We start from the raw sequence: 13,539 nt of genomic DNA, 5'->3' as shown, positions 1-13,539 counted from the left end.
GCATGGCGATTTGGAGTCCTACAGACTGTGAGCAAGTTACTTAAATCTCCATGAGCCTCAGTTTCTTCGTAGTATAAAATGGGGCTAATCATATTAAGTTGTACAGATGTTGGGAGGAGGATTAGAGATAATGTATTTAAGTTACCTAGCACATACTCAAAACTGATTGATAGACTCGAGAGGATTTGCTTGCTAACTGGTACAGATTATTTTCTGAAGTTGTAATAGGGTCTGATTTACTTTGATCTCCTTTGTGTCTTGTTCTTTTTTAGTGGGTGTTCACAAGAATTGTCTTCAGTCATGGCCTTGGGTTTAAGGTGCTTCCGCTTGGTCCACCCTGCCTTTTGCAACTCCCTTGCAGCCTTGACCAGACCTGTTGCAGAAGTTACGCTGAAGACAGTGAGTGGAAGACAGAATGACCACGGGCAACACCTGGCCTATCCAGCTGTACCAATCCGGCATTTCGCTACCAAGAAAGCCAAAGGTAGAGGCATGACCTCCTCACCCCTGTCTTATATTTAGCCCTTGAATTATCATAGCTGGAAGGGATCTCAGAGATGTTCTGAATTTCTCCCCATGCCTCATGAGGAAATGGTATCTCAGGTGGTTCAGTTGATTAGCTTAAAAGGTCACAGTGACAGAGTTGGTATTAGAACCTGTTTTGTCATTGCCATGCCGCCTTTTTGTTATTATGGCTCAGAAAATGCCTAATTTCTTTTAGATTTAGAATTGCAGGTATAGGTGCCAAGCAAATCAGAATACTTGTGGCAGGGATCAACCTGCCTTCTCCTTATAGGAAGATCTGCATTGGAAATAATATTAAAAGCAGAAGGTTGTTGGGTGAGGAGATACTAGAGCCATGGATTTAGATGGATGATCTTAATGGCTTGTGTCATCCAAGAATGAGACCTTGATACAACTCAGGTCTCAGCTTATATGTCGCTTCCTCAGGGAAGCCTTCCCTGACCTCTTAGGCTGGGTCAGGTCCCTTGTTACATGCATTTGTGCACACTGTTACTTTACCTTTAATGTACTTAAGCACAGCACTCATTAATTAGTTAATTATTGTTTGTTATGTCTTCCATACTGGACCCTGTGAGGTCTATGTCTTTCTTGTTTAGCAACTAACAGAGCCTGACACATAGTATGTATCAAAAAATTTTGTTGAAGGAATGAATGAGTGACAGAAAATTGTCAAGCAGACCTGCTATTTGCAGTGGTGGGTCAGGGATTCCACTCTTAAGGACGGTGCTTGAAATACCCTACTGAATATTTTTCCCACTGCTTTTCTTTTATGGTTTCATGCAGACCTTTTCCTTTTCTGTTAATAGGAAAATTAACAAGTTGCCAAAAGAGCTTTAATGCATAGAAGCCTTATATTCAGTTAATAACTTTTTTTTTTTTTTTTTTTGCGGTACGCGGGCCTCTCACTGCTGTGGCCTCTCCCGTTGCGGAGCACAGGCTCCGGACGCGCAGGCTCAGCGGCCATGGCTCACGGGCCCAGCTGCTCCACGGCATGTGGGATCTTCCTGGACCGGGGCACGAACCCGTGTCCCCTGCATCGGCAGGCGGACCCCCAACCACTGCGCCACCAGGGAAGCCCTCAGTTAATAACTTTTGATCTATAGGTTGCATTATATTTTTTTTAATTCACATACATTTAATAATTTAATTTGATCCTTATAATTATCCATTGAAGGAATTGTAATTATCCAGTGAAGAAATTCTTCTAATTACCTAGTGGAGCACAGATTTCACCATTTTGCAAATGAGGAAACTGAGGTCCATATGTAAGACATTTGCCCATGATCATATCGAGTTAGTGGCAGAACTGGAATCCAGGTCTCCTGATGTCCACAGCATTGAAGTCTTCTAGTGCACTAGACTTTAGCTGCAGCATATAAGCAGCATCTTTTCATATTTCATTGGCTATTCAGTTTTTGTCTTCTTTGATTGCCTCTTAAAAAGTTGGTTGTTTGACTTTTTCCTTTAGATTTATTGGATTCTTTCTATATTAGGAATGCTAATCCTTTGTTGCTTGTATATGTTGCAAGTATCTACTTTGCCTTTTTACTTTATGATGTCTTTCATTGAATATAAGTTTCAATGTAGTCATATTTTTCAGTTCTTTCTTTTATCATTTGTGCTTTTTCTGTCTTATTTAACAAACCATCAACTATCTGAAAGTCATAAAGCTATTCTTCTATATTTTCTTCTAAATCTTTTAAAGGTTTTTACTTTCCGCATTTGGGTTTTTAATCCATATGGAATTTATTTCTGAATATGATGTGAGGCAGGGAATCTAATTTTATTTCTTTTTAAAACGGGTAATAAGTGTGTCAACCTTACTTATTGAGTGGCCCTTCTTTACTCCCAGATTTGTAATGCTTCCTCTGTCATATGTCAGGTTTCTTTATGTGTATGATTTATATCTGAGTTCTTGATGTGTTGAACTACTCATCTCTCCCTGCACTAAATTCCTTAATGCCTGAATCACAAGTCTTGAATCTAGTGGTACAAATCTTTCCCCTCAGAACACGCTAGCTTTTTCTTTTTCTTCTTCTTGGCCTTTTGCTCTTCTCTATGAAACTTATATTGTCAGGTTTTCTCCATAAAGATCTTGCACAGTTCTTTAATCAGGTTTATTTCTAGGCTATCATCATTTTTGTCACTTTTGTATATGATGTTTTTTAAAGTAAATTTTTGAGTGATGTACACAGAAAAGTGCATATATAATTGTAAGTGTATGGCTCAGTGAATTTTCACAAAGTGAACAAAAGCATGTAACCATCACCCAGATTAAGATATAGAATGTCACTTGTACTCTGGAATCTTCCCTCGTGTCCTTTTCAGTTGTCACCCTTCAAAAGACAGCCCCCTCTCTTGACTTTACCACCACAGATTTGTTTTGCGCTTTTTGAACTCAAGATGTATTCTTTCATGCCTGGCTTCTTTTGATAGCAATCTACATGTGAGATTTGTCATGTTGTTGCCTGTAGTAGTTGTTGGTACATTTTTATTTCTTTATAGTACCCCAGTGAATGCGTACACCACGATTTATGTGTGTTTTCTATAGTTGAATTGCTTCCAGTTTTGAACTAAAATAAATAATGCTGCTATGAACATGCATTTTGGTGCCCATATGTATGCCTTTCTGTTGGGTGTATAACAAGAGGAGGATTGCTGAGCCTTCGGTTATGCATATATTAAGTTTCAGTTCAGTTTCAGAACATACAATTCTCCAAAGTAGTCATGTCAGGTTACATTCCTTCCCAGAGTGTTTTAGCTTTCTATTTGCTAAATACCCACTGTATGCTTGTGAACACTTGGTATGGTCAGCCTTTTTAATTTTAGCCATTCTGATGGGTGTGCAGTTATATCTCATTATGGTTTTAATTTATATTTCGTTGATGAATAATGATGGTGAGCACCTTTTATTTGTTTATTGGTTATTTGGATATCCTCTTTCCAGTCTTTTGCCCATTTAAAAAAATTGACTTGTAAGAATTTTAATGTATTCTAAAGATAAGACTTCTGCATATATATATGTATTGCTGATAATAATTGCCTTTTCACAGTGTTTTTTTAATGAACAGAAGTTCTTAATTTTAATGTAGACCAGTTTATCAATCTTTCTCGAGTAGTGCTCTTTTTTTCCTTTTTAAGAAATTTCCCCCTACCTTAAGGTCATAAATATATTCTGTATTATTTTATACAAGATTCATTGTTTTAAGTTTATATCTTTTTAAAAATTGTGTGTTCTATTTGGTTGCTGGTGAATAGGAATACTTTTTTTTTTTTCTTTTTTGGCCGTGCCATGCAGCTTTCAGGGTCTCAGTTCCCTGACCAGGGATTGAACCCAGGCCACGGCAGTGAAAGCCCAGAATCCTAACCACTAGGACACCAGGGAACTCCCCAATTTTCTCTTTGTTCTTGAGTTAGTATTAGTAAATTATATGTTTATAGGAAGTTCTTGGCATAAAGTTGTCCATAATAGTCTCTTAAGATTATTAAAATCTCTACTGTTTTGATGACTGTGTCCCCTTTTTCTTTCTTAGTATTATTTATTTGTGTCTACTTCCCTTTTTTTAAAAAAATTATTTATTTATTTATTTTTGGCTGACTTGCGTCTTCATTGCTGCACGTGGGCTTTCTCTAGTTGCATTGAGTGGGGGCTACTCTTCCTTGCGGTGCGCGGGCTTCTCATTGCTGTGGCTTCACTTGTTGCATAGCATGAGCTCTAGGTGCGCGGGCTTCAGTAGTTGTGGCCCGTGGGCTCAGTAGTTGTGGCTTGCGGGCTCTAGAGCGCAGGCTCAGTAGTTGTGGCGCATAGGCTTAGTTGCTCTGCAGCATGTGGGATCTTCCCAGACCAGTGATCGAACCCGTGTGCCCTGCGTTGGCAGGCGGATTCTTAACCACTGCGCCACCAGGGAAGTCCCTACTTCCCTTTTTTAATCAATTATTTTTGACAGAAGTTTGTCAATTTTATACCCCTTTCTAGAAAAAGAGCTTTTAATTTTTTTGATCTCTCTTTTAAAAAACTTTATTGACTACTGTTCTATATTGTTTACTTCCTCCCATGTTCTTGTTCTTTTTATATCCTTTGAGCTGGACAGTTAGTTCATTAACTTTCGACTTCTTTTCTTGTAAGCATTTAAGGCTGTAAATTTATAAATACAACTTTAGGTACTTCCTACAAGTTTTTGTTGTGTGGTATTTTTATTATTGTCATTTTAAATATTTTAAAATTCCACTGTGCATTTTTCTTCAGTCCATAAGTAGTTTTGAGGCTCAGAATTGTTATATTTTTCTGGTGAATTTCTTCTGTTTTTATGAAGTGCTCCTCATTGTTTCTAATAATGCATTTTGTTGTAAAATCGATTTGTCTTAAATTAATGTAACTACACCAGCCTTCTTTTGATTAATATTTGCTAGGGTTATAATTTTCTGATGCCCATACATTAAACTTTCTGTGATCTTATATTTTTGTAAAAATCTCTTGTATATATTATATATGACTAGATTAAAAAAAAATCTTACTGAGAGTCTCTAACTTTTAACTGGTTCTTTGGTCTGGGTACTTGTATTTCTGTTATTTTATACTACCTCTTTATTGAGGTTTTCTTTGTTTCTTCTTTTCTCCTTTCTATTGGATTAATCAGGTTTCTTTATTCTTCTTTTTTCATCTCTGCTGATTTGGAAGGTATACATTCTATTTCTTATTGTTTTGGTGGTTACTTTTAATTTCTTTTATATGTTTTTATAAAAATAAAGCACCTAGGGCTTCCCTGGTGGTGCAGTGGCTGAGAGTCCGCCTGCCGATGCAGGGGACACAGGTTCGTGCCCCAGTCCGGGAAGATCCCACATGCCATGGAGCGGCTAGACCTGTGAGCCATGGCCGCTAAGCCTGCACGTCCAGAGCCTGTGCTCTGCAATGGGAGAGGCCACAGCAGTGAGAGGCCCGCGTACTGCAAAGAAAAATAATAAAATAAAATTTTTTAAAAAGCACCTATGGAAAAGTGCAGCTATCATAAGAAAATAGCTTGATAATTTTCACTTATATAATTTTTACTTATGTAATCAGCACCCAAACCAAAAACCAGAGCATTCCCAGCATGTCAAAAGTGCCCTTTTGCTCCCTTTTAGTAACTTACCACCTTCTACCCTTTGCAGGTAACTATTATTCTAACTACTAATGATATAGTTTTATCTGTTATACTGTTTAGTATATGTTATTGAATCTGGATTTTGCACTGTACAGTCTGGATTCTTGTGTCTAGCCTCTTTGCTTAACATCATGTTTGTGAGATTCATTTAAATTCTTCTTTGTAGTTGTAGATCTTTTCCTCTTACAGTTGTATAGTATTTCATTCATAAAGAATATTTATCCATTCTAATATTGATGGGCATAACTTAAAATTTTTAACATGCATACTTGGTTTAACACTAAAGTTGAAGATATTATTTCCATTGTTTCTTGCTTCTGTTGTTGCTCTTGGAAATTATTTCTAGCTTCTATTGTCGCTATTATTCTAAATTTTGATCCTTTATGCATAATTTATCTTTTCTCTGGCTGTTTTCACAATCTCTGTCCTTGGTTTTCTGCATTCACAAAATGTCTAGGTATGAATTTGCTTTTATTATCCTGTTTGGAACTTGTGTTTCTAAATCTGAAGATTCACCTCTTTCATCAGTTCTGACAATTCTAAGCCATTAGCCTGTTAACTTAAGACCAGTGAGATTTCAAGCAAGATGGTGATACAAGCAAATAAATGTTCAAAAAAATAAATCACTCTGCTGCTAACTGGTTGGTTACTTTGGGCAAAACATTTAAATGTCTTGTGCCTCAAATTTCTCATCTGTAAAACGGGGACAATAATAATCTCTGTTTTTCCTTCGTCAGAGAGCTGCTTTGAATATCTAAAAGAAGAATGTACTTGAAATTGCATTGCAAATTGTAATATGGTATACAAATAGCTCAGGATCTAGCTCACTGTAGATGTTCAATAAAATTTGTTGTGAATGATCTCAATAAATGTTTGTTGACTACTTAATAAATAATCTAGTGTAGGATAATATTATTTAAATATTTTTATTCTTTTTCTCCTTCCCACACCCTCCTTAAAGAAATGCAAGACTATTTGTAATACTCATGGGAGTGATCTATGCATATACACATTATAGACGCATATGAAAAATAGCTATGTTGGTTTAGATATAAATTAGAATTTTATTCAGTTCTCGGTATTGTTGCTTTCTAAAATATACGCCATTGTCACTACTACCAGTGGTGTTTAATGTTGCTAAACTACTGTTGTTTTTATTGTCTGTACCAGCCATCAGATACTTTGCATATCCTTGTCTTATGATTCATTTTTAAATGAATTAATATATTTTATGTATCTCCAATTACATTTTATGAAGACAATTTAATGGAAAGTTCATGGGTTTAAAATTAGGCACATCTGGGACCAAACCTCGTCTTTACTATTTCATGACCTTGTGACATTAGGCAAAGTCACTCTACCTTTCTCATCTTCTGTTTATTTTTCTGAAAAATAAGGAATTCATTCACTTATGGAGTGTCTGCCATGTGGATAGTGCTCTTTTAGGTATTTGAATTACTTAATTTGTATCCTTGCAGCAACCTGGCAGTATAGATATTATTCCTGTTTCATAGGAAAGGAACCTGATATCAGAGAAGTAGAGTAACTTGCTCAAGGTCATAAAGGTCGTATGCATTATAGCCCATATTTTCACCTGGGTGTCTCATTATAAAACCTGTGCCTTCACTAATATCTGAGAAAGTGCTTTGTGTGATGCTGGGTCCCAGGTTGACAGTAAGTGTAGGCTCTTTTTTAGGGCCTACACTTAGTGACAGTGTTCTGTAATTTTCTAGCACTTGGCTTTTTTCCCTGCACATAGTAGGTATTTCTTAACTCACTGTTTATTGTCTCTGTTTATGCTGCTGTTTTTTTTATTCATTGAATGTTGACTTTCTAGCCAAAGGGAAAGGACAGTCCCAAACCAGAATGAATCTTAACAGTACCTTGGTTGAAGATATAATCAGCTTGGAAGAGGTGGATGAGGAAATGAAGTCGGTGATAGAAGCGCTCAAGGATAATTTCAATAAGACTGTCAATATAAGGACCTCACCAGGTTAGTGACTGAACCTGTGTTTTGGAGAGGGGCATAGTGGCAAAAACATTGCTTTGGCAGAGCTGGGTTTTAGTCCTAGCTTTATCACTTACTAATTGGTGACCACGGGCAGTTACTTTACTTCTCTGGTTTTCAGTTTCCTTGTCTAATTCCTACCTTCTAGCTTTGGGATGGGTAAATAAATGAGGTAACATGTGTAATGGTTCTAGCACAGTGTCCAGCACATATTAACACTACATTTATCCATTTAGCAAATACTTGCCTGCTATGAACTAGGCATTGTGCTGGTATACAGTGAACAAAATAGGTATGGTCTTTGTTCTCATGGAATAATACTCTCAAAAAATGGAAATTTTATTATTGCTGTACTCTATACACTTGTAGGTATTTAGTCTCATAGTAACTGACATCTTTGGTCTGATTTTTCCAATTTGTCCTATTTGGCCGTTCTTATCGCGTACTGGGAACCAACTGGCTGGAGACCTGCCCACCTGAGGCATTTCTGTACCCCTGAGCTTGACCAGGAAGATTCCGTTTGGGTTAATAACTTCCTGAAAGTGGCTTTCCTAAGTGGGAAATGTCAGAACTGTCTAAGAGAACTGTTTGCAGATGTGATGGAAGAAGTGAGTTGTCAGCTAATGGTGCAGGCAGGCAGGAAAAATCCAATTGCTGTTAAATTGGCCTTTTGGAAATTGTCATCATCCTAGAGTCAAGCCCGGGACCCCCTCAGAAAGTATCTGTGGGAGCTTGCACTGCTCCCACTCACATCTTGCTTGGGGTAGTCCACAAGGAAACTAGAAGGTATTTCATGAACTTGTTCTTAAGAAAACCAAGTGAAAAGTATACGGCTTCATTTATAAACACCAGCAGAAACATACAGAGTTCAGAGACGAGATCCAGTGTGAAACCAGAAGACCATTCCGTCATTTGTCAGCCCTGGACTGGGGCATTTCTGCCTTTGCTGACAGTAGAGCGTGCCATTCAATCTCTCCCAACTGTTTATTTTAAACTTGCTTATTATTTTAGGTATGAAGCTGATAAAGTGCTTTGTCTCCCCTGTGCTTTCTGCCCTGTTAACATTCTGCAGCCGAAACCAGAGAGCGGTTTGAGAGGAGCTCGGGGAGAAATGTGATACTTAAAATTAGCCAGCAAGCTCCACTCTTGTTGAACTTAAAAAGATGATGGGCCTGGAAAGAGGTTGGGAGTGTAATTTGTTAAATGTTAACCTCTGCGAAAATGAGGGGCAGGAATGAGGCTGAGGGAGATTCTCGCTGGGGACAGATTGAGGGAAAAGGATTTGATGCATTATGTCGATACGGATTTAGGGAATGGGAACCACCACAACTGCGTACTGAAAAGCCCATGTTGGGACTTCTGTGGCAAAGGATCTTATGGCAAATCAGGAAGGCTGAATTAAGATCCGTTTTCAGAAGGCCTCCCATTGGTATTTCCTCTTTGCTTCTTTCTCTTCAGGGTTATGTCTGTGCAATGTTCTGTGTAGAAATTTGGGCCATGAAGAGACTTGGGTGAAACAGGCTAAAGACTGGCTAAAGACTTAGCCAGTCTTTTATTTTATTTTATTTTTTTGCCAGATTCTTCCATACCATCTTTCATTACTATCTGAACCAGCAGGCACTTTTCCGCTTACACGTCCATCTACCAGCAGTTTCTGTCTCCAAGATAGTTGATTGCTTTTAATAGTTGTCTAAAATACAGGTTTATTTCTTTGTTCATTCTTGTCCTCTCATTCATTCATCCATCCATCCATACATTCATTTATTCATCAAAGCATTATTGAGCACTTATTCTGTGCTGACTAATAGGTGCTGTAGATACAGAGAGAAAAGACATTGTCCCCACCTTCCAAGAGCCTAGATCCTAATGTGAAGGGATAGACAAGTAAACCAACATGTGTAAAACCATATAGCAAAGCAGAGTGGTGAAGACCATGGCTTTGGAGTTGATCACACCTGGGTTTGAATTCAGGCTCCATTATTAAGAGCTCTTGTGACCTTGGACAAGTTATACTCTGTGCCTCAGTTTCCACATCTGTAAAATGGTGGAGCTGTCTCATAGGGTTATTGTGATAATGAAAGCAAATAAATTACAGAAAGCATTTAGCACCATGTCTTGCCATGGGAAGTGTTCAGTAAATATTGGTTGCCATTATTGTAGAAGTATGCATAGGCTCCTCGGGAGCTCATAAAGGGTTTGTAATCCAGCCTAGGAGGTCAGACAGGATTTCTGAGATTAGATACAATCATAGCTGAGTGTTAAAGAGTGAGCAGGAGTTACCTGAGCAGAGAAGGGCATCCTCAGTAGAAGGATCCTGAGGCAAGAGAGAACAGGCTGTATTAGAGAAATTGTAAGTAGGTTAGTTTGGTTAAAATATAGGAGAAAGTTGAAAAGTAATAATAATAGTTAGCATTTATTGGGCTATTACTTACATATGCCAGGACACAATTATAAGTGCTTTCCATAAACTCTTTCATTTAACCCTCATAACAACTCTGTGAGAGAAGTATGATTTTAATGCCCCATTTAGAAATCAGGAAACAGACGCCCAAAAGGTTGAAGGGACCTTCCTAAGGTCACACAGTCAGGAAGTGGCAGGGTTGGTATTTGAACCCAGGTCACTGGTTTTCAGAATCATGGACTTTTCCAGATTGAAGCCAGTGGTGTCAACAGCCTTCTATCTTGTGATGGTGAATTGAGTACTGTGCTTCAAATCAGATCTTTGGGCCATGGTATGGTACTGCATTATTCTAACAACAATTTGCTGGGACAACTCCCAATTTGTTTAAAAAATTGACCTCCAGCCCCCGACCCTTTACTCTTTGTGTATCAGAATGAGCCATCTGTGAGTGGTTCTTAAAGTGAATGGTAATGTTTCCTTTTAGTTTTCATTTGCATAGGAAATCAGGGAGTTTGAGTAACACCCCTTTTCCATCTGTAACTATATACTTGCCTTCTTGACAAGAAAATTTTGCCCAGGGTTTTCCATAATTCAGATAGAGACAAAGATCAGATCCAGGATAACGGTGAAGTGGTCATAGTTGGTAGGGGTTTTTTTTGTTTGTTTTATGTTTTTTGTTTGTTTTTCTTCCTAAAGGGAATCTAAGTGCCAAAATCAAGGTGGTATCAGGGAGCAGCTCCCAACCTGGCTGCATGTCAGAATCATGTGGTAATCTTTAAAAAAACTACAAGCTCCCCCAAAATCACAGGCTCCCAAGCCCCTGCAGAATCAGGCTGTCTGGGGGTGGGGCCCAGGAATCTACGTGAAAAGCTCCCTGGGGATTCTGACGCACAACCAAATTTGAATTCCACTGATACGGGAAAGAGCCTTGATGAGAATTGGAAGCAAGCACACCTGAGCTGGAGCTTGGCTCTCGCTCCTTTTCCTTCGTTAGCTCTGTGATTTGGCCCATTTAACCTCCCCAAGTCTCTTTCTCTGGTGTCCAGTGGAGACAGTGATAGTGTTACAGACTAGTTGTGAAAACTAAAAGGCCTAATAAGTGGTGACTATTTTTATGTTTATTTTTGGTGCCTATGGTATACTTGCTTGTTTATATTTAGTTATAATCCTCACTTTAATCCTGTAAAGTATTTTTTAATTGAGTTGGAAACCGAGGTACCGAGAACATGACTAACTTGCCTGAGGTTTCATGTTAGTAAACGGCAGTGTTGCTGGAGGGGTGACCAGCCCTTTGCAGTCTCAGCTCTCAAAGTCACGTGTCACAGGAAACCGCTCAGGGCCAGGCAGAGCGGGACTGTTGGCTGCCCTGGTGCTGGTAAGCAGTTGCAACCTAGTTTTGTCAACCTTTCAAAGCTCCTTCCATCACATGACGCCACTGCTCCTGTGGAAGCCCCTTGAACCATCTTGCCACATTAGTAAGGGATCCCTAAACATCAGTTGAATCGGAATTGATAGAGACTTAGATATGGGGCTACTAAAGTCCTTCTGAATTCGAAGACCCTTTATTTCATTTTTCTTTTAGGATCCCTTGATCATATCACTGTGGTAACTGCTGATGGGAAATTTGCTCTAAACCAGATTGGCCAGATCTCCATGAAGTCGCCACAGCTGATTTTGGTGAATATGGCCAGCTTCCCAGAGGTAAGGTGGCCTTGCTAAAGGGGTCCCTCTCCATGGTCTCTTTTGGAATGCAGGAGGCTGAGTCGAGTCAGGAGAACGTGTTCCCTCTAGTTTGGGATGAAACAAGAGAGAAGGCATAATAATGGGAACTTCAGGATAAGAAAAGCTCTCTTCCTGTTTGTAAATTCCTTTTCTGTTTAACTCAAACACTATAGAGGCCAGGCGAGTAATTTGGATACTGACACGGGCCCCATCTAAGACAAACGGTAGTGGCAGTGCAGTGATGGGAAGGGCCGGGGTAAACTGTAGCTCACGTGCCCTGTCTGAAGGGAGCAGCCTTTGCCCAGCTCTTGCTGATCCTTCCCGGGCAGAAATGCAGGCCTGGTAATTAGATATTACCAGGCGTTAAGATGTTTGTTTACAGAAGAAGCCAGTAACCCCAATTTTTATATAAGATCTTTGTTAAATGTTGATAACTAATTCCCTTTTTTGTGTGTTTTGTTTTAAGACTATGACAAAACCTAACGGGCCACGTTTGCTCTGTGGGCCACCAGTCTGTGACTTTTGCATTAGTATTTGGAGCAGACCTTTCCAGGAATTCACATTCCTTTCAAACTGGACTGACCATTGCAGAATATTGCACAGAGCACAGTGCTTCCAAGGCTGGAAGGTGGGTTGCATTAGATCATTGCAACCTGGAGGCTATGATTTTAAGTCTGGTTGAGGAAGGTAAATGGGTTTTTCCTTATTGGTCCAGTAAGAATTGACCTGGATTGGGAATCCTTGAGGACCTGGAATCGGGTCCCACCTGTCCCGCCAGCTGGCTGTTTGACCTTGTGTAGGTTGCATCACTTTCTGGGTCTCCCATTTCCTCATCTGTTAATATGAGATAAAGGAATCTGAAGTCTCTCCCTATTCCGACGGTCTGTTTCAGTAGTTCTAGCCCAAAGACAGAGACCAAAGTTGAAACTGCTGGATTTGACAAACTGGGTTAGAGATATGAGTAAGAGAAAGCCCTTGCTATGAGCAGGCTGTTTCAAATACAAGGGCTCTTGTAGCTGATGTGCTGGGCACATTTGTGAGGGGTATTACTACTCCATCAATCTGTTCTCTATACGGCAGCCTGAGCGAACTTGTAAAGATGTCTGTTGGATTATGTCCTTCCCAGGCACCGAGTTTATCAGTGCCTTCAAGTAATCTTTAAGTAAAAGATGACTGTGGCCTAGAAGGCTTTGCATGAAATGGCCCCTGCCTGTGTCTGCAGATTCTCCAGTCTTGTGCCACTGTCACCCTTGTACACGGCTCTAGCCGCACTAGCCTTTCAACTCCTCAAACCCTTTGCATCCTCAGGGCCTTTGCATATGCTCTTTCCTTTGCTCGGAACGCTCTTGTCTGGCTAATTGCTACTCAAATTTTGGATCAGAGCTTACATATTACTTTCTCAGGGACGTCTTCCCTAATCTACCCAATCTCAATTATTCCTCCACATTTACCACTTTTACACAGCACAGTTCTTTTTCTTCATTGTACTTGTCATTATCAATAGTTATACAGTTATTTACATCTTAATTTCCCAGCTCACTTTCACTAGATTGTAAGCTTGGAATGTAGGACTCATATCTAACTTGCTCTAACTTACTCCTAGCACTGTGCCTGACACATGGATGCACTCAGTAAATTTTCCTCAAATGGATGAATACGTGTCATTAGGTTGATGGAAGGAAGACACTCATTCCTGGTGTCACCGAGGAACAGAGTAATGGACAAAAAGGGAACTGTCAGCT

The 13,539-nt window shown here is 39.3% G+C and overlaps 1 protein-coding gene across 4 annotated transcripts in view; it reads left to right on the top strand.

Annotated features, from left to right (window-relative positions):
• Positions 1-276: 276 nt before the first annotated feature.
• The window catches only part of MRRF (mitochondrial ribosome recycling factor), a gene marked incomplete at both ends in the record, with an annotated part of 51,754 nt that continues 38,491 nt past the window's right edge, over positions 277-13,539 (top strand). For 2 of the 4 annotated variants that reach the window (XM_079706230.1, XM_079706231.1), the window contains 3 exons: positions 301-484; positions 7,504-7,659; positions 11,658-11,776. In XM_079706230.1, coding sequence (XP_079562356.1) covers positions 301-484; positions 7,504-7,659; positions 11,658-11,776 — 459 coding nt within the window. Of the gene's footprint in view, positions 485-7,503; positions 7,660-11,657; positions 11,777-13,539 lie in introns of all 4 variants that reach the window. The other 2 variants (XM_079706232.1, XM_079706229.1) reach the window with 2 other exon arrangements.

Source organism: Hyperoodon ampullatus (genome assembly GCF_949752795.1).
Source record: "Hyperoodon ampullatus genome assembly, chromosome: 6".
Classification (NCBI taxonomy): domain Eukaryota; kingdom Metazoa; phylum Chordata; class Mammalia; order Artiodactyla; family Ziphiidae; genus Hyperoodon; species Hyperoodon ampullatus.
The sequence above is the reverse complement of the archived record's forward strand: the minus strand, read 5'-3'. Positions and strand labels throughout refer to the sequence as shown.